The following is a 21,725-nucleotide window of genomic DNA, read 5'->3' as shown; positions in this document are numbered from 1 at the left end:
GGTCACATTACCTCTCTAGGTGTATGTTTTGTGTGTAGATCTGTTTGTTTGTTTGTTTTCCAATTATAAAAATAAGAAATTTGACTAAAGAATTCCTTCCAGTAATAAAAATCAGGATCTTTCCTTAAACAGGTCTCTTAGCTCCTTAAGGGATGACCAGCCCTATGTTACTTTGCAGAGTAGCATACCTTTTACTTTAGTTACCCTAGTGCTGAAATCTGAGAAATTACTTTGTCATTTTTTTCTCTGTATGATTCCAGTTTGTTCTCTTATTACTGTATCCTTCCCTCTTTCAGTACAGCTTCTCTACTAAGTTGAGATTTACTAGTATAATGTGCTCTTTAGCTAGATATATTAACTGTCTACCTTCAGGGCTTTCTCTTCTTGGAGCAGAAGTGCCATGTCATCTTAGAAGAAAATAACATTACATTTATCTGTTATTTCAGTGAATTCCAGTTATTATTGCTGTATAACAAAGCACCCAAAACATAGTGGCTTAAGCAACTTAATGCATCTGCAATTTGGGCTGCTCTCAGTGAGGAAGGTTTATCTGTTTCACATGGTATTATCTGGGGTAGATTCAATGAGAAAGAATCTGCTTCCAAAGTGGCTCATTCACAAACCTGACAAGGGGGCACTAGCTGTCAGGTGGAAGCCCAGCCAGCGTTCTCAGTTATTCTCCACCTGGGTCTTTATGTAAGGATTTTTTAATGGGAAACTTGGACATTCTCATAGCATGGTGGCTAGGTACTAAGCGCAAGATCTCAAGAGACGGGAAATAAGTACCATTGTCTTATCAACACAAAAATTATTTCAATAAAAATTTTTTTGATACTATATGCAAAGCACTGGGATATAGAGGGATACAGAGATGAATAAAACACAGGCTGAGCACTCAGTGGAGTTTACAGTTCTGTTGAGGCAGTGCAGGTGGGTGATACTGACAATAAACAGATGTATACAGAGGAGTGAATGAAGAGGTGGAGATGCCAGGAGTGCTGAGTGTGGATTGAGAATGAAAATAACCAGTCCCAGGATTTCAAACCAAGCCACTGATTTAGTAGTGTATGTGCCACTTGAATCTTCTATCCATGAATTACATCCAAGAAAGACTCTCTCTTAAGTTTAAATAATTGCAAAGAAGGTAATTGCCAGTGTATTATATTAACATTTCAAAAGAAAGCCATTATAGCCTTCTTTTAAAAGTGCCCAATAAAATCTAAAAGCCATGCTGATTTGATGCCTACCATCACTTGTTTAAAAAAATACAAAAACTCTGCATTAATTTTTGGAAGTTTTACATGGCTTTTTTTTCCTCTTTGAACTACTTGTATTACTGTTTAAATTTAGAATTTAAAAAATATTCCTATGATTTTTATCAGCTCTGAATATTTTTTAATTGTGACTTATTCCATTATTAATAACTATTAATGTATAAGTGATGAAAATACGTTTTTATTATTTAAGAAACATTGAAGGTAAAATTTTATTGGAAATGTGTATCTTAATGAACAACATGAGGCTTTTTAAAATTTATGTATCTGTGGATAAATATGACTTTTGCTAGAATGAGCTGGACTTAGCATCAGTCCTTTTACTTGTTTTATTTTTAAAGAAATAAGCACTGAGAAATATTGTTCAAATAAGTAAGAAGCTAAGAAAATCAGGAGTTTCATTATAATGTATGCAGAGTTCAGTGGTCCCCAAGACCACTTTCAGGTTCAGTAATTCATTAAGTCTCACAGAACTCACTGAAAGTTGTTAATTGTCACAGGTAGTTTATTGCAAGAAAAGGAAACAAATTAAAATCCATCCAGGGAGCCGAAACCGGTTTGGCTCAGTGGATAGAGCGTCGGCCTGCGGACTGAAGGGTCCCAGGTTCGATTCCGGTCAAGGGCATGTATCTGGGTTGCGCGCACATCCCCAGTAGGAGATGTGCAGGAGGCAGCTGATCGATGTTTCTCTCTCATCAATGTTTCTAACTCTCTATCTCTCTCCCTTCCTCTCTGTAAAAAATCAATAAAATATATTTAAAAAAAAAAATCCATCCAGGGAAAGTGCACATAGGGCAGCATTAGGAGAATTCCACGTGTGGAGGTTCCAGTTGTCCTCTCCCAATGGGATTGTGGACAACACTACTCCTGGCAGCAATGTGTGACAACACACATGAAATATTGCCAACCAGAGAAACTCACTCGAGCCTTGGGATTCAGAGTTGTTACTAGGGCTTAGTCACGTAGATATGCTTGACCACTGCTGTGGCCGACCATAGCTTTCAGAGGGCAAGTTGATACCACATGAGTCTAAGCCCCCTCTGTGAATCACATTCATAGCATAGACTATCTGACATCTCCCAGGGCCCCAGGTAAACAGACACTCTTATCAGGCACAAGAGGCTAGGGATTACCTCCCAGGAGCCAAAGGCAAAGGCCAGCCCTCTACGTGGGCAAGATTATTCTTTACCATACACCATACCACTCAGTTATTTGAATTCATTTCTTGAACATACCAAAAATTACATAATAACTTGTCATTAATAGTTATTTTAATAATCAGCTGACAATTTAATTAATTTTACTGAAAGCGAAGAATTGCAAACCAACTGCCTTGTAAAGGGAATGTTTACCCATTCATTGGAGCACAGTTAGACACCAGTACAGTGGGGCCTTGACTTACGAGTGTCCCGACTAACGAGTTTTTTGAGATACCAGCTGTCTCTTGGCCGATTTTTTGCATTGAGTTGATAGAGTAATTTGAGTTAACGAGCTCCTTAATGAGTTCGGTCTTGGAAGGAATTAAACTCGTAAGTCAAGGCCCCACTGTATTTGGAAGTGTCCCTTTGGTACCCCAGCAGTTTTACACCCTGGAGCACTGTGCACGTAGTGAAATTCCGTACTGGTAAAAGGTAACTTGTAAAGTGGGAGAAGAATAAGCTTTATACTTTCATTTTAGTGGTGCTTAGCCAAATCAGCTTATAGTTAACAAGGGTTATTACATCACCAAACGGGAAATAACATAAAGTAGGATATCAAACTTGACTTTCTTAAAATTATCAGCTCTGCCCTATAACAAAGCGCTCTCTACCTCAGCCTCTAGTCTGCCCCTATTGGACCAGTTCCTCTAAGAGTAAAACCCCTTTTCCTCCCTAAGTCACAAGACTCCTAACATCTGTCTCTGTTCACCTTCAAAAGAGCTGAAAATTAAGAAATTAGAAAAATTACAAATCTCTGCACCCAGAGAAGACAAATCTTTTTACTTTTTAAACAGAACTTTAGTTCTTTCTGGAGAAGTCTCTGATTCTCAGATTTATATAACTATAAATGCCCCATTAGAGTTTCCTCACCAAAAGAGTTTAACATGCTGATGTAAAAACTAAAAAGTTAACTTTGTTGGTTCCTGGTACATGTATATAAAGGGCTTAGTATGATGCCCAGTAAATTATTTAAGTAGAAAAGAGGCACAATCTGGTCTGTGTTTTAGAATGATGATCTACCAGTGGAAAATAGATTGGATAAGGCAACTGGAGCGTGGGAGCAATTAGCGGATCTTAACAGTAGTCTAGGAGTCATGAAGATTTCAGTTTGCAGCCCATGAAGTATTGGCTCCCAGTTATATGTAGGCATCAGAGTATTAGCATTATTTGATTAAATTTTTTATTGAAGTGTAATGTGCATACAGAAAAGTACACGTCTTAAGTGCATAGCTTGTTGAATTTTCAATCTTTATGCCTTTTTTAACTAATTACAAGTTTTATGATTTGCCTATTTTTTCTTCCCAGATAATTTTTATGGTGGGACGAGGATATCTATCTCCAGATCTCAGTAAGGTACGAAGTAACTGTCCAAAAGCCATGAAGAGATTAATGGCAGAATGCCTAAAAAAGAAAAGAGATGAGAGACCACTCTTTCCCCAAGTAAGAAAAACTTTGTTACCTAAAAGAATATGCTAATATTCAAATGCAGATTTTTTAAGCACTTTTTACAGCACATAGTTTGTATTTCATGGGTTTGGATTCCATGTGATTATGTGCAGACTCCAAATAAGTAAACACAGAGATGATTTCATAAAGGTTGAACAGCGGCACACCTAAAAACTTGGGAACCTAGTCACACTATTCAGAAAGACTTGATTTTTGTCTAACCATTCTCAAATGTTTTGGTCTCACAACCCTTTTACACACTTTAAAATTATTAAAGACCCCCCCCCCCCCAAAGAGCTTTTCTATATAGTAATTACAATTTTAGAATTTAAAACTATGTTTTCAACTAAGTTTTTAAAATACTTACAAATTTATTTAAACATAATAAAAACTGTTACAGACTAAATAATGTTTTTATGAAAAGTAATTATGTTTTCCCAAACCAAAAAAAAAAAAAAAAATGAGTAACATTGTTTTACATTTTTTGCAAATCTGAAAAAAAAAAAAAAAAAAGACAGCTGGATTTTCTGGTTTGCATTCATTATGATGCAATATCTTATATCATGTAGCCTCTGAAAACTCCTCTTACCATGGGTAAAATAATGACAGTGCCTGGCTGATATCACTCAGGGGTTAGCGCGCCGGCCCGCACAACGAAGGGTCATGGATTCAATTCCCAGTCAAGGGGCATGTACCTGGATACAGGAGGCGGCCAGTTGATGAGTCTCTCACATCGATGTTTCCTCCTCCCCCTCTCTCTTTCTCTCTTTCTCTTTCTCCTTTTCTTCTCCCCTCCCCCCCTCCCTTCCTGCCTTCCACTCTCTCTGAAAATCAATGAGAAAAATATCCTCAGGTGAGGATTAATTAAAAAAAAAATAAAACAGCCCTGACCGGTTTGGCTCAGTGGATGGAGTGTCGGTCTGCGGACTCAAAGGTCCCAGGTTCGATTCCAGTCTGGGGCATGTACCTTGGTTGCGGGCACATCCCCAGTGGGGAGTGTGCAGGAGGCAGCTGATTGATGTTTCTCTCTCATCGATGTTTCTAGCTCTCTATCCCTCTCCCTTCCTCTCTGTAAAAAATCAATGAAAAGTATGTTTGAAAAAGTAAAAAATAAAAATAAATAAATAAAACAATGACAGTAACAGGCAAATAATATCTTAGTTTATGATGAAAATCGTTTTTCCACAGACCACACTTTGAGAATTGCTACTTTAATTTTTTTTATGCTAAAATAAACAGATTCCAAACTTCCCTTTAGTACTAGGCCTTTTTGAGGGGCATTTCCACCTGGGGCTAAAGGAAATGGCAAGCTGTCAGCACTGGCTGCCTTTCTCTGATTTTTGGAAATTTTCCATTGCTTTTTACCTGTTTATGCTGTAAGGCTAAAGCCCTTAAGTTAATGATCTTTCAATAAGCCTCACAAACTGGAACTAATTACCTGAATAAGCTTAGAAAGTTAGTTATAGTAGATATTGTAACATAGCATCCCACTGGCAGTGTTTTATGATGCTTAGGAAGTTCCTGGCAACACTGTATAAATGTGTCTCAATTAATCAAAATACAGTTTTCAAATAGAAGTGCTGATTCCCACAGTTACTCAGCTACCATAATTACCGAGTTGGTCCTTTTTAAACTTATGCTTTTGAATACCCAGCCTTAACTGAGTTTCTTAGACAAAGGCCACTGTTACAGGAATGAGTGAATCTTTTATCCCCATCTCAAGAATTAAAGATGGAATTTATAGTTTTATCAAATCTCTGAGGGGCCGTCTCAGAGCAGGGAGGGGATGCTAACTAGTTGGCTGGATAGACACATGTTTTAAAAATTGGAATTCTAAATTACTCTTCTTTTGAGGAAGAGTTGTTTGTGTGTGTGTGTGTGTGTGTGTTTTTACCCAGAAAATCACTGCTTTAAGAATATCAAAGTAAAGTCCATATTGTTGGCCAGTGTCAGCAGGACCCCACACCATCTTCTTTTCACATCCCAAGTGCTAGAGTTTGCTATTTAACATGGTTGATATACGTTCATAATGCAAATTATATACTTAGGCCCACTTTTTAAAAAAGTATTTAAAGTATTAAGATGTCTGTATTCCTAAATATAAATAACATTTCATTCTTTTCATGGTATCAAAAAATGAAATGCATACATGAATTTTCCAGATTATTGAAGCCCCTTTTAAGTACTATTTTTTAGTTTTCATTAGAGGATCTCTTTTCACACTATACACAAACATAAATTTCAAGTAGCTAAAGATTTACATGTTAAAAACAAAACTATAAAAAATGAAATCATTTTTATAACCTTGAGGTAGTAGGAAAGGCTTTCCTAAGTAAGAGACAAAATCCAGAAGTTATAAAGGAGATTAGCAGGTATGACTCCATTAAAAGATTTTAAACTTTTATATAGTAAAAATAATATTGAAAGATAAACACAGAGAAAAATAATTATAACATGTATAACAAAGATTAAATATTTACAGTATACAAAAGGCTCCTTCAATCTTACCTAATAATAGACAAACATGTAAATTGACCGTACCTTTGCTACACTAACCAGCCAATCAGAAGAGTATGCAAATTAACCCAACAAAGATGGCGGTTAATTTGCATACACAGGCTCCAAGCAGCTTATCGAAGCCTGACGGCCCCAGGGCGGAGCAGTGAAGCCTGACTGCTCCGGGGCCAGCTCCAGCCGGAGCCCGGCCAGAGCGAAGGCCTGAGTCCCGGGTGCCAGAGGCAAACCAGTGCCAACAGCCAAGGGAAGGGAAGGCCTATTGCACGAATCTCTTCGTGCAACAGGCCTGTATTCAATAAATAAAAGATAATCAACAGAAAATAAGCAGAGGATATGAACTGACAATTCACAAAAGAAATACAAATGGTAAATGAACTTAGGACTATAAGAGTTCAGTGATAGTCATTAAAATGCAGAGTAATACAATAGTGAAATCTGTTTTTTATTTTTGCCCTTAATTGGCAATAGCCAGCATGGGGCACAGTGTTAGGAAGGGGGAAGAGCCTCCCTTTTAAGTTTAACAGTGTTAGTGCATGTAAATTGGTTAGGACTTTTGAAAGGACTTGGTAAAATCCATAAGCTTAAATTACATATACCCTTTGCTTTGATAATTCCACTTGTAAAAACCTGTACTACAGAACCTGCTTCCACAAGTATTCAGATATGTACAAGAATGTTTATGCAGTGTTAAAGGGAAAAGTAAAGACATAAAGGTCAAGGTAGGCTCTGCAGATGGCATGCATATCAATAAGGGAACAAGCAACACAGGAAAATGTGTGACACTACTTTAAATGCTGTGAGTGTGAGGGTGGGCTCTGTTTACATATGTGCATGTTTATGCATAAGAAAGGTCCTGAAGAAAGTATAGACTCTTTAACAGTGGTTATCCCTGGAAGGTAAGATTTATACTTTTCCATATTATTTGAATTTTTATTTGTGTGATATGCTTATAATTTTTTTACATATTTTTATTGATTTCAGAGAAGAATGGAGAGGGAGAAAGATAGAAACATCAGTGATGAGAGAGAATCATTGATTGGCTGCCTCCTGCATGCCCTTTGCATGCCGATGCTCTATCCTCTGAGCCAAACAAGCCAGGGAGATATGCTTGTAATTTAAAAAAAAAAAATTATAACAATGCTATTTCTTTACCTTTATGCTAACTATTATACAGATTATAGTTTAATTTTAAATAGTTAGGCCCAGTCTGTGTGGCTCAGTGGTTGAGCATCAACCTTTGAACCAGGAGGTTAAAGGTTTGATTCCCTGTCAGGGCACATGCCCGGGTTGCAGGCTCAATCCCCAGTAAGGGGTGTGGAGGAGGCAGCTGATCAATGATTCTCTCTCATCATTGATGTTTCTATCTCTCTCTTCCCCTCTGAAATCAATAAAAATATATTAAGATTTTTGGTAGCTCAGAATATAACAATAGTAATAATAATAGCTGCTAAAGTTTTATTGAGTACTTATTATATACCAGGCATTGTACTTATTATATACCAGGCATTGTACTAAGCCCTTTATGTATGTCTCATGTTTATGTACATACATTACCACACTGTATGCCTTGAAAAGTCATAACTTGTTTCTTTTGTTTCTTTATACCTTAAAATATGTTGAATGTCTATGTTAGATTTTAGATGCTTTCCTGTAAAGTATGATGAGGGTCTTGAAGATTAATACCACCTCGATTTTCATTCCTCTTTCTTTCTTTCTTTCTTTTTTTTTTTTTTAGATTCTCGCCTCTATTGAGCTGTTGGCCCGCTCATTGCCAAAAATTCACCGCAGTGCATCAGAACCCTCCTTGAATCGGGCTGGCTTCCAAACAGAGGATTTTAGTCTATATGCTTGTGCTTCTCCAAAAACACCCATCCAGGCAGGGGGATATGGTGCGTTTCCTGTCCACTGAAACAAATTAATGTGTGAGAGGGTGTAGGAGGGTAGGCACAAAGGAAAATGAACATATGTGTGCTTATATATTTGTTAAATTGAATACAATTTTTTTAAGGTAAGCCAAAGAACACTTACGTGTTTAAAAACTGGATGTAATTTTTTCCCCATCTAAAATTCACACTTAGTATTGGGTTTTCAATTTGCAAGGATTTAAAATGCAGACATTGCTAAAAATGTGCAAAGCCTTTTCCAGATGTTTTATTTCCTATTCCAAGTTTGTTTTGTTTACTTGGTTATTCTAATTATTAAACTTCAATTAAACTTTTCCCATGCACCTTTTGTCATTAGCTACTGCCCATCTGTTAGGGTTTCCCAAGAACAACAGCACTCCTGTGCACGTGTGTGCAGGTGGGAGGTTGACGGTAGGTTAGCCTATGTCAAGTTAGGCAGACCAGACAGATCGCATTCAGGAAGTCACTAAAAATTAATGTTTGTTTTTATTCTTAATATTTTTTCCTGTAACTATTTCTTTTTCTTACAATTTGGAAAGTGTGAATGTCCTTTATTCCCTTAAAGCAATATACTAAATCAAATTTCTTTTTATAAATTATGGGTGCAGGTAACTATAGCTGTTGCTTAGGAGTGGCATGCTTAACATGAGTAACATGGTTTAACTTTGCATCTTTAGTGGGGAAATGTTATAAGTTGGAGTTCTCTATAGATATTTCTTTATATATTAAGGATATCTTACATAGAAGCCTAATTTCCTTACAAATGCACTGCCTCCTCCTCCCCCCAAAAGCTTCACAGAATCCTGTGAAAACTCTTAGGTTTGTTTTTCTTTTAGATATCTTTGTTTGCCAAACACCTGGTAATGAATTTTTTTTTTTAATTGCTACTTTAAATTATCTTACTTCTTGTGGTGCCTGTTTTAGCAGTCACCATATCCATGGGTCTCATAAACTTCTTGCGCTCCTTATATTCTTTGCCCAGCAATTCTACTTATTATGAAAGAATGCCATTCTTTTTGTGTGTGTTCCATGGTACAAAGTAGTTGTTAGCGCTTTCTCATGCTTGCACTGTCTTGTGTAGACAATGACTGTAATGTGGCAGTCAGTATATTCTCACCGTGAACCATAATCTTACTGGGAAGCAGCATTGCTGTCCTCTTACCAAAGAAATTGACATCTCTGCTTCAGAGTCAGCCTAGGGACCAACGCCAGCCTCTTCAATACATCTTTATTCAAATAGAATTTGTACTGATTTTTATTTTTTTATTTTTTTAAAATATTTTTTGAAATATATTTCTTTATTGATTTCAGAGAGAGAGATAGAAACATCAGTGATGAGAGAGAATCATTGATCGGCTGCCTCCTGCACGCCCTGCACTGGGGATCGAGCCCACAACCCAGGTATGTGCCCTTGGCTGGAATCGAACCTGGGACCCTTCAGTCTGAAGGCTGACACTCTATCCACTGAGCCAAACCGGCTAGGGACTGATTTTTAAATATAGCTGACAGTTCAAAGTTATTCAGGCACACAGACAACATCTGCCTAAATGCTATCCTTCTTTGAAGCCAGTAAAGAAAATTGGAAAGACATTAATAATAACATAGTTTTTAAGTACCAGAACTTTTTCAAATACTTTTTGTATTTGCATAAGTTAGATTTCATCCAGGAAAACCACTCAGTGATAAGTATGGCATACCTTTTGCTCCTCATTTGGGTAGCTTCAGATAAGTAATGTCATTCATGTTTTTAGAAATTGATTCACAGTTTTTAGTTTAGGCAAGAGTAGTGAAAAAGAAGTTTCTCATATTTTAAAGAATAAGAAAGACAGGATAATGTAACATGTTGGAAAACATCAAAGTGCATGATTTCTAAGTCCTAGTGACACTAAAAATACGGTTATTAGTAACTATTAAGTGGGGTTTTATTCACAAATGGAATAGCAAGCAAGTAGCTAACAGTTTTAACAAAGTTGACTTGCTGTATGGAATGCTCAAAGACTTGGGCATTTTGAGGCACAAAAGTCAAAGGGTCTTTTTATTGATAGAGCTGTTTCTGTAATCCTCCAGTGCACTTGCTTCACTTTTATCTTTCTTTCCTTGTACACTCTCTTCTTTCCTCTTAACATTAACCACCTGAACAGTCCCCACCATCTGCATTCTCTCCTTTCCTCCTTTGTCAGTCTCCTTTGCCAGAGGGCATTCAATGCTAAGCTCCTAGAACTGCTATCCCGTAAACATTGAAACATGCCTTCAAAGGGTCTCATAGTAACTCTCTTCTTTCCAAATGGGGCCCACTGGGAAGGTTAGTGGAAGAACATTAAAAATAGCAGGTGAGATGTTTAGATAACATGGATCTGGAAAAATAGGAAGCATTAGAATGATATATGGTAGTTTACATTTCTGTTGTTGTTTGTTTTATACTAAGTTTTTAGATATAGTCTCCAAATAAAGAAAAACATTATTTTCCTGACCCTGTGTAAAGGTAATCACTTTAACTAGTTAATCACAACAAAAGGACATTCATTCTCTTGTAACTGACTTCTTCCCTAAAATCCAGGACCTCAGATGTTTTCATTAACGTTGGTTTCCTTCTTCAGGAGGCAGCCTTTTCATAAAATTTGTTTCACATTTTAGAAGTTTTACTAGTCAATGATGAGGAATGAGATTTGTCTTCTTGATTTTAAGTAGTTTAGGTATCATAGCATCTAATCAACTGTTTCAGTTTTATTTTCTGATATTACAATATGGTACTAGCCATTTAAATACCAAGTCAGTAGCTAAAATCATCCTCTCTAAATAGTAACTATTTAACACACCAGCTTACGTGGCCTTTCTCTCAAGGTGGCCACTCTCAATTTAAGGAAATGATCTGCCTTTCTTTTTTTTAAATACAGTATTATGAATATGGGTACTTCATGACTAAAGCATTTCGCCAATCATAGGCTTATTTAATTGAGAATTATTGAGCATTTCTATGGCACTTCAGTGTCTCTATGCCAGAATGTTCCTCATTTTTTTGAAACTGCCTTGAAAGGTCACCACAAAGAAAGAGTGGGGCTTATTCTGGTGATAATGACTGCCCCCCTCTATCTGAAGCAGTGATTGATTTGTGTACAAAATAACATTATTAGGTTTTTCATAGCATATTTTCTTTTTTTTAAATTTTAGATTCTTATTTTATTTTTATATATTTTATTGATTTTTTACAGAGAGGAAGGGAGAGAGGATAGAGAGTTAGAAACATCGATGAGAGAGAAACATCGATCAGCTGCCTCTTGCACACCTCCTACTGGGGATGTGCCCGCAACCAAGGTACATGCCCTTGGCCGGAATCGAACCTGGGACTTTTCAGTCCGCAGGCTGACGCTCTATCCACTGAGCCAAACCGGTTAGGGCTTCATAGCATATTTTCTCTTTAAGGGGAATTTTTATAAAACTATATGTATAACAGCCACTGAAAAATGCATTCAATTCTGGAATAAAATGTAGTGATTTAATAATAGCTTAAAACTAGTTAATAAAATTCTTAGTTTTCAAATAAACCATGATATTTGAAGTGTCTAAAATCACAGGGTCTTCCCAATTGTTCTCTGCCCTATCCCTAATAAAGTTGAATGGAAAATAGAGCTTAGCTGCTTCTCATCCAGAAAGGAGGTGTTTGTTTGTTTTAAGCTTTATTTTGGCCTCTGATTGATTTTTCAGTTAATAATATACTGAGATTTTTTTTTTAATCAGAGTATCTGGATATTTCACTTCAAATAACTTCAGACAAGCAGAGTGTATTCTTATTTCAAATAAAATAAGTCATGAGATGGGATAATAATAGAGATTGCCAGGTAATGCAGGAAAGACTAAGTAAGAAAAGATTTTTTTTTTCCCAAAACAGATCCATCACCTGTTACCCTCATCTTTTTCTTAAATTTCTCCGTGATTTCAGGGACATATATAGAAAGAGTTTATTGATCCCTAAACTCGAAGTTCTTTTTGTGCTTATCTTTTTCTCGAGCTGAAGCCCGAGCATGAAAAGAATTACATTCCATTAAAAGCAGTGACTCGGTTGGGATGATCAGTAGTGGTCGTCTTACTGCTATTCTATTTCCACTATGTTGGTAAGAGTTTGTACGTTTGGGGTGTTTTGGATATTTTTATTTTTAAGGCTAATGTTCAAGTTTATGGAGTAGAACACTATTCAACAAAATGGAGTGTCTGATTATAATAATGAATAAGAAACATTGAAGATTTTTTCCAGGTTATATTTTAATATAATATCTAGGATTTGGCATAAAGTTGTCATTTTCTGATATTCTCACTTAATAGATTAATTCTAGCATTTTTATGAAGATTTTCTGTTAAGTAAATCTTGTTTTTACATTGGCTTCCTACAGTGACTACTCATAAGAATGTTGAAAATTGCTTTTAAGAAATGTGTTAAAATACTGGAAAAAAAAGCAATCTTAAAACTATAAGGTACTCAAACCATAATGAGAATGTTTATATATTTCTTGAGTCTCTATTAACATAATATCCTCCTATGGTTATGCTCTAAATGTTTTACTCTCCAAGGTCTTAGTACTTTGGCTATTTTTTTAATCAGTGCCTAACTTTCTATTCCTTTTAAATTTAACTATGAAGTAATAATTCTTTTACTCTTCCTTGATCTTTTGACTCACAGTACCTTGGCTGATTGTTTGTTAAAATAAATCTTTAGATGGAAAGAAATAGTATCACTGTCTGCAGCCCAGTTAGTAACTGTATTCAAAATGGGAAAACAAATTATTAATTATTGAAAATTGTTTAGGGGCTTGTTAATTGTTAAGACCCTGGACTTTGGAGTCAGCACCTGGCTTTGCATTCCAACTCTGCCATTTTCTAGCTGTGAGATCCTGGGCAAGTTACTTAATCACTGTAAACCGCAGCTTGTTCCTTTGTAAAATGAAGAGAAGTAATAGCACCTGCCTTGTAGAGTTATTAGGAGGATCAGATGCAAACATATATAAGGTATTCAGTGACCTCACTGATATATAACAGGCACTCAACTAATTGCTAATATTAACAACATACAATCTCAGGGTTCAGTCAGCCATTGGCAATCTGTTGGTTGTTGGAATATGCCAGTATTCTCTAGTAAGCAGAATCTAATAGCAATCAGAAAATGAGTAGGTTACTTTTGGATTAAACAGTGTATTCATATAAGTGAATACACTATTCACTTATAGTATATAAGTGAATCCTCCTCAGAAGCTGCTATTACTGAAAAATGATGTTAAGGCTGACTAAATTCTGATAGTTCTCAGTTATTAACCAACCCCCAGAAATTAACTATCCTATATAATAAAAGCCTAGTATGCTGTCTGGTCATCCAGTTGGCCGTTCAATCAAAGTGTAATATGCTAATGACATACTAAGGCAGCTCAACTACTCGCTATGATGTGCACTGACCACCGGGGCAGACTCTCAACACAGGAGCTGCCCCCTTGTGGTCAGTGTGCTCCCGCAGGGGGAGTGCTGCTCAGCCAGAAGCCTGGCTCATGGCTGATGAGTACAGAGGCAGTGGCGGGGGCCTCTCCTGCCTCCTGGGAAGCACTAAGGATGTCTGACTGCCAGCTTAGGCCCACTCCCCATGGGAACTGTCAGTCGAACATCCCCCCGAGGGCTACCGGATTGTGCAAGAGTGCAGGCCAGGCTGAGGGACGCCCCCCCCACCCCCCAGTACACGAATTTTGTGCAAAAGGCCTCTAGTAGTGTATATAATAAGAGGAACCAACCTCTACTTATAAGTAGAAGCTGTGAACAAAGTGGTAGGTGAATAATGGCCCTTCTATGAAGCCCCCAAATTTAGTAAGCTAAAGGAGTGTCGTACCTCAAACAGACATCGTGGTTTCAAGAATTCTTATGCTGAGAATGATGTCCAGTGACATGTGCCTATGTGTAATTTATTGGTAGTTTAAAAGGTGAAATGAACTAGAAGATGAGGGTCGGGCTTTCTTTCCTGCTGTCAGATATGTAATGTGGACAAATCATTTGACCTCTTAATTTTATCTTTTGCAAATGAGGATAATTTTTGCTTCTTCCTTTCTAATAGTGGCATTATAATGGAAATGAGTTGATAATTTAGGGGCAAACCAACCCTACTATTTTACAATCCATTTCTGAGATATATTGTTCATTGGAACTGTTTTCAGCTTGATTAGAACCATAGCATGTAAAATCCAACTAGGAAATTATCTGCAGACATGATATTTAACCCATTGTACACCATAAGCGTCAATAGAAGCAAGTGGCGGACCTTCCCCACAGGCCACGTGCGTCTATAAAAAAAATGTTTTCCCTAAGTAGCAGCCCTGACCAACTTTAAAAATTATTTTTCATGAGAATTTTCAGCTGAAAATATTCAAGAACACCCGAATTGTAATACACTTATTTTTAGAATATTCATTGCAAATTGATTTTTTTAATTCAAATTATTGTGGTGTGTGGAATGGTTTCCGTTTTGGACGCATGGCAGTTAACTGATTAATTGATGTAATTGAACCATAGTCTATGTACTATGCAAGTTGTCTTCTTTCATGGGTTTCAACCATTTTTGCTTTTTAAATTAATGATGATGTTGCTAGATTTGTAATAGACAGCTAGTCACCTTTCATTGAGGTTTCAGTGAGGCTTTTCTCTGTGTCTAGGTTAATTAAGAAACCTAGGTTAATTAAGGTAACTGTTTTAAAATTAGCTCTTGTCCTCCCTCTACAGGAGAATTTGCAGCCTTCAAGTAGCCACACCATCATGGCAGCATCTACTCTTATTTCTTAAGTCTTGTGTTCGTACAGTTTGTTAACATCAAACACAGTTCTGTTCCTCAGATCCTTTTTTAAAGAAATGAAATTTTCAATTCATAAGCTGATGTGGAACAGAATGGAAATTCCCATCCAAGAAAAGAGGGAAGAATGTTTTAGGAACCAGAATTCTCTGCTGCCAGTGTTTCTTCTTCAACACAAACACCACGTGCATACAAGTCTGCCCAGTCCCAGGAAGACGAGAGACCCTGAGTTCTGGCCTTTTGATGGTCAGGCATGATGGAAAGACACTGCTGCTACAGCTTGGGAGATTGGCTCTGGAGTCTGCCGGTCGACTGTGCCCTTCTAACCACCAGATCAATGTGTGGCTGATCATCTGATGGGGCAGTTGCAATCACCAAGCATCGTTCTCTTTCCTGTTCTGGGAGTCTGTTGTGGAGCTCTTTCCCCTAGCCACCACTGGTTAATTTCTGAGGGATGGAACAAAAATGCAGCATGCCCTACCTGTGTGGTGCACGTTCAGTCCTTGACTCATTTTTATCAAAATGAAGCTATTTTATTTAAGTGGAGGATGAGAGGGAGACAGAGCTACGTTTTGGTGCAGAGGAAAAGGGAATGCTGCATCTTTTTCCTGACCTCCTGGGTTTCTGGCCTTCTGTTTCCTTGCTCACTGAGGGTGTCTGCCTACCCACGCAGGCTGGAAAGTGCTGGCACACATTGCCTTCTTTGTTCATTGGGTCCAGCAATGAAGAGAGGTGTCTGGGGTTTTTTCCCTCCACAATATAGCAAGTTCTCAGGAAAATCTTCCTCCTAAGCTCTTCCAGTCACCAAGTACTTATGTGGCTACTTTGCCCAAGGCACAAAAATGCCATGGTGGTATTTAGTTAAAAGCCTACAGAACTGCTTGATAACAGTTTTGAATGTGAGACATTTATGTAATTTAAATGTAAGGTACAAGTTTTAATTTCTGAGTTTCTTCTATTATATTTTTATTAAAATAATTTTCAGATTTAATTGAATTGGAATAAAACAACACTTCCCATTAGAATTATATATCCTGAAAAATTGTATTTTTGTTATATAAACAACTTTTAAAGAAAAATCATTATCCTTCCTCTACCTAAACATGGGGAGTCTTAGCATATGACAGATATTTATAATTTTTAAATTAATGGTACTTGCTGGATCCACACTAACATCTTTGCTAATATCTCATTGTTTCTTCCAGTTTACTCTTACACTACATCCTCATTTTCTCTTACCTAGAATATACAACCTAAAATAAAAATGGTGGTGTCTCCATTCATTCTTCTTTTTCCTTTTTTCCCAAGCCTGGTCTTCAAAAGGTTGGGTAATTTGGCAGCTGAGTTCCCCAAGCAGATAATAGAGCAATTTTAGGTGTATTGGGACTGAGAGAGTATGTGTGAAGCCTAACGTTAATTGTTTTTACAGAAAGAGCTGCTGTGATATTAAGAACCTCATTCCTTATCTTTATATAAACGGAAAATATAACCTAGCCATAGCTTCCTTTGGCATTTACTAAAGAGTGGTGTAAGTCACGGTAGTAGCAAAGAAAGTGACTCTGGACATATTAATGGCAAATACCTCCCTTATCATGGATCTAGAATCTCTTACTGGATTTGGGAATGTAAATCAAATCAAATGTACTTAGCCCAACCAAACTAGGTAGCCAAGGATCTGAGAGAAATTGGATAGGACTATAAAATAAAGCAGGGAATTAGAAATTGTTATTTTAAAATTTCAAATTGTAACTCACCCTGCTATCTTTCAGCCTATTAACACTCACTGCCATTAGATTTTTGCTAAAATACCTGTATTCACAGGAAAATTCCACGGACGTGTAAAAGGTTGTCCCAGTAGAATGGACAGTATACTGAAGCTATTAGTGAATTTGAAAAGCAGTGTGTTCTTAAGTCTTACATGAGCAGAGCAGTATCTTAACAAAATTCAGAAATTACAAAGATGTAAAATGGTTCATGCTCATTTGAAGAGCATCTTGTATGTATAATGCTGCCTCTTTTAAAAGCATTGTCTATTTTTTTTTTTTTCTAAATATGCTGCCATGGATGCTTTTAAACATGCTTGTGTTCCCTGTACCAAGATTGCAGAGAGCTGGTCTTAAACTATAGGCATGTCTGCTGAGCAGGTAGAGCTGCTAGAGGCTCAGGTGCGGGACTGTCTGGATGGCTGGAGCAGCACAGGACCTAGTTCTGGAAGAAGCTTGGCATTGGGGTTTTCCAAACACTGTTCAAGGTGATACACTTTTTTCTTCTCTTTCTTTTTAGAAAAGGTAGCTATCTCATTTGAAAAGGAGAAACAGACTCTATCTCAAATCTGTGCCCAGAAGCCAGACTCGTGGTATTATTGAGAAATTTTTATAGAGCCCTTACAAAATAAAATTTGAAAATTTCCCTTTTCCTTTTTTCCATCAAGTTGTTTTTTCTCTAGTTTACAATTGACATGAAAAAGGGGTTTCCCTCTGAGTTTCACTTTCTTTACTGTCCGATGGTTAACTACAGATAGACTTGCTGAGCTCCTAAGAAATACAAGGAAGAACTCCTTGACGTGCAAAGCACTTTATGAGTAATTGAATGGATAACATGTGGCTGCTTCACTGATTATTTCCCAAGGCGGTAACTATCTGTCTTTTCCGTAAAGTGGCTGCAGTGCCTTCCGTGGGGCCTTTTATTTTGGGTAAGGAGAGGTGAAGCCTGAAAAATTTGAGAGTAACCATAAAAGATTGTTTTAATCCTGATGGAATTGTATTGTTTTGTTTTTTCCTAGCTGATGGACTTTATCATTAAACTACAGTCTAGGGCAGTGATGGCGAACCTATGACACGCGTGTCAGAGGTGACACGCGAACTCATTTTTTTGGTTGATTTTTCTTTGTTAAATGGCATTTAAATATATAAAATAACTATCAAAAATATAAGTCTTTGTTTTACTATGGTTGCAAATATCAAAAAATTTCTATATGTGACACGGCACCAGAGTTAAGTTAGGGTTTTTCGAAATGCTGGCACACCAAGCTCAAAAGGTTCGCCATCACTGGTCTAGGGTGTAGATTTTTGCCACTGAAATAATATTGACCAAAAAGTAGTTTATAAAAGGGATTTGTGAATAGAAAAATCCAGTGTGATTCTTTGTACTTGTGTGCACCTTAAAAGAAGGCTCTGTCTAGCTGTCAAAATCTGGTTCCTGGACGTGCAGTCCCTGATTGTATGTGAGATCTATAGGATGTACTGGGACATCGTCGAAGATAAAATCACATATATGAAGTATATGTGTTATATTCATGTTGGTGTTGGAGAAGAAAGAGATTAGTTATAAAGAGATAATTCAGGACTTCACCACTGTCCACCTGAAACTAAATATTTCCTAGATTCTCATGGGATATGGTCACAGCTCTTAATCACATAATGTTATCACTTGTTCATCAGGCAACGTTGGCACTGCTGCACACCCCTCCTCAGCCTCACCGCCCCCCCCGTACATTCACCCTCTGCCTCGGGCAAACCTCATCTAGCTTTAGTTTGAAACATACTACAGAGTTCAGGTGACCTCTTCAAAAAACTACCTCCTCAGAATGAGGTAATGAATATTTATTTAAAATATGAAGTCAGGAGCTCTAGAACATGAAGATGATTTAGGATTTTAACTTTTATGTGTGCTTGTATTTGAACGCTCTCATTTTGTCCTGAAGGGCATTATACATTTAGGCAGTAATACTGAAAAATGTAGCAGAGTGTCTGAATGTTGTTGCAAATGGTGCCAGAACCTGTTTAGGGGTACGTTTCAGAATATCAACCTTAAGTCAGTTGCATGAAATTAAATAGTTACGGTATCACTTCACTAACAATGATATAATTTTAATTGTCAGTGGGCTTGGCAGGACAGTGCACCTTCATAATGAGTTAGCCACAGCCTTGTCACATGTGCAGATACTCCGACCGACTGCCCAGCTAAGGGGGGAGAAAGTGATTACCCATTTTGCAAGATTCTCTTCTTTGTCCAAGTTGGCATTGTTAGTGCTAGAATAGCAGCACCTGGAGACCAGCAGATTCCAACTATTAGGCTATTTAAAAATACACACATAGCCAGACATGGAGGGTTTACTGAGTGTGAACACGAAATAGCTTATAGATCAGACATTGAAATGGTGTAGGTGAGGCTGTAGAAAAATACCTTGACAATTTGCCAAATGATCTTACTGTGCCTTCATGATGCAATAAAAAAAAAAGCTAAAATTTTAGCAGAAATCAGTGATTTGTGAAGAGAGCAGCCACTCTGGTCTAACTCAGCTGTGTTAATATTTTTTAGAGTGCAATTTAGACTGCAAAGATAAATGCACTAAAGAGTTTATAGCCAAATCACATTTAAAAAATGAAAACACAGGTAAATTTTCAGTGAACAAAATTATTTTTTTAAAGCACATAACCCCTAGTATAGTCAGATATATTTATCATATAGAGCAAATAGGTTGAAATTATAGTTCAGTGACATTTCTAGAGAAACTTTTTCTACTCCCATAGGTTCTCAAAGCATGGAATTTTTATATAACAGAAATATTTGACAGACATTTTAAGAAATTGTGTAGTTCAAGGTTGAAGTACTGTATGCTGGGCAGCAGTTGAGTGTGTTAACTTAGAAGGGGGAAAGAAATTAAAATATGGGGCAGAATTAGATTTTATCAGTCTCCAGAGTACTGCTGCCAACCTAGACATGGATTTTTCAGAGTTTGAAACATTACAGTTGCCTTCCAGGACTGGTTGGCAAATTAAGCAGGACTGTGCTGCTAATCCTGTTGGGGGTGCTGTGAGGTGTCGGGGCCTCCTTCATGAGGAAGCATTGGAATAGTTACTGTGCACTGGACACACTCCGTGGTATGCTTCTTGTATCTTCATTCCTCACCGCCCCAAGAAAGGCAGTGTACTGTCACAGCGCGTTCTCAAGGTGTTCACTGAGGGGTGTTACTACACCCACAGGTCACTGAGCACCCGAAGAGTACGGTAGCATCGCTGCCTGATGTGTATATTGGCCACCGGAGAATGACGTGGCCAGTGTATTCATGGTCCATGTTGCTAGCTCTGGTAAAATCGAAAACGCTGGTAAGATTTTTGTGATATCAGTACACTAGGCAGTAAGCTAAACTTTGTTTTGTTTTCAGATAACTTATTTTTACTTCTGTTTGGCAAAGATATTTACATTGAAATTCAGTCCTAATTTTTCTCAGTTGTAGAATGGGTAGTTAACAGTTTCTGTTGGGTATTTTTAAGATAGAAAAGGACAAAAACTTAATTCCTAAATTCTTAAATTAAGGTCACAGGGCTTTATTTTAAAATGCATAGGGACAGTTAGTCCCCACCTCAAAAAATGTTTAAGTAGACCTTTTAGCATCACAACTTCAACTGTTGATTTAGTCTTATTAGTTATTAAGTCAGTTTTATTAAAATGTTTAATTTTATTTAGCTGTTTTGACTAATTACAATGGTATTACCAGTTGTGCATGAGTACACAGCCAGTGTATCTGTTATTTTGTGATGCATTTTTTGAAAGAATTCTAAAGATTGATATACTCTTTAAGAACAAAGAACTGAAATATATTTATTCCTGTTAAGTATAAAAAAGTGAAAAAGGATTTGTGCAAACCATCCGCATCTCCTGGCAGGCTGGGTGGGTTGTCCAGCACCCACAAGTGGCTGGTTCTCAGCACAGTATCTGTCTGGGAACCGGGCATGGGTTTCACTTAGGAGATGTGGCAGAGGAAGGGTTCTGGTTACAGAGGTGCAGATGGGGATTATGAGTAAGTTGCTTAGTACTGGTTTTCTTTTGAAAATTACTGTGTTGCATTTGTGTATTAAGCTTTTTTAACCCGGGTGTGCTTTGGTGGAGTAGGAGATACATCGGAGGAAACTTCAAACTAGCATAAGCAACAAAGCTCACAGACTAGGCACAAATAAGAGAAAATGGACCAAATAGGACAGGGGAGGGTGTGGGAGTAACTCTGAGGGTAGGGAAAAATTGATGTGAGGGTGGGAAATAAACCATAATTATCTGAAATAAAATGTAAGAGTGCAATAAGTGTGCTTTTCTAAGCTGTGAACGGTTTTGTTTTAAATCATTCCTTCCTTATACATTTGTGTGTGTTCCGGACATAGCTGATTAAAACCAGCTATGAAAACATAATGCCTTTTTATTCACATTAATTACCAACATAAGTGGCTAACCTTTATGTTTGTGTATCTTCATGTTACATTAGTTTACATACGGGGGGGTTGTGTTATGCTGTGCCCTTTTCCCTCCATTTGAAAATGCATTTGTTGGGTCCTGTTTCCTTTGGCCATGCTACACACTAGTCTGTTTGGCCTTCGTGATGTCACCCGATTGGAAGGACTATGACAGTGATCTGTTTGTGTGGTGATCTTTTGTTGGTTGTACACACTGAACCTTTCCTCACTCAGCAATTTCTGCTTCTAAAATAGGAGCATACAACTGGTCAGGGGGTTGAATTTGACCATTTACCAACATGTTCCTTTGATTCTATACAGTACTTATGATTGCTCTTTAGTTTAGA

The 21,725-nt window shown here is 37.3% G+C and overlaps 1 protein-coding gene across 1 annotated transcript in view; it reads left to right on the top strand.

The window, feature by feature from the left end:
- BRAF (B-Raf proto-oncogene, serine/threonine kinase) overlaps positions 1-17,904 on the top strand; it is a 146,625-nt gene extending 128,721 nt beyond the window's left edge. Inside the window, 3 exon segments of the mRNA XM_023758887.1 lie at positions 3,779-3,913; positions 8,172-8,325; positions 15,085-17,904. Of these exon segments, the coding sequence (XP_023614655.1) occupies positions 3,779-3,913; positions 8,172-8,325; positions 15,085-15,107 (312 nt within the window). The 3' untranslated portion in view covers positions 15,108-17,904.
- Positions 17,905-21,725: the final 3,821 nt, after the last annotated feature.

The sequence above is a fragment of the Myotis lucifugus genome, unplaced genomic scaffold (genome assembly GCF_000147115.1).
Source record: "Myotis lucifugus unplaced genomic scaffold, Myoluc2.0 scaffold_141, whole genome shotgun sequence".
NCBI classification, from domain to species: Eukaryota; Metazoa; Chordata; class Mammalia; order Chiroptera; family Vespertilionidae; genus Myotis; species Myotis lucifugus.
This window is presented reverse-complemented; position numbering and strand designations above follow the sequence as displayed.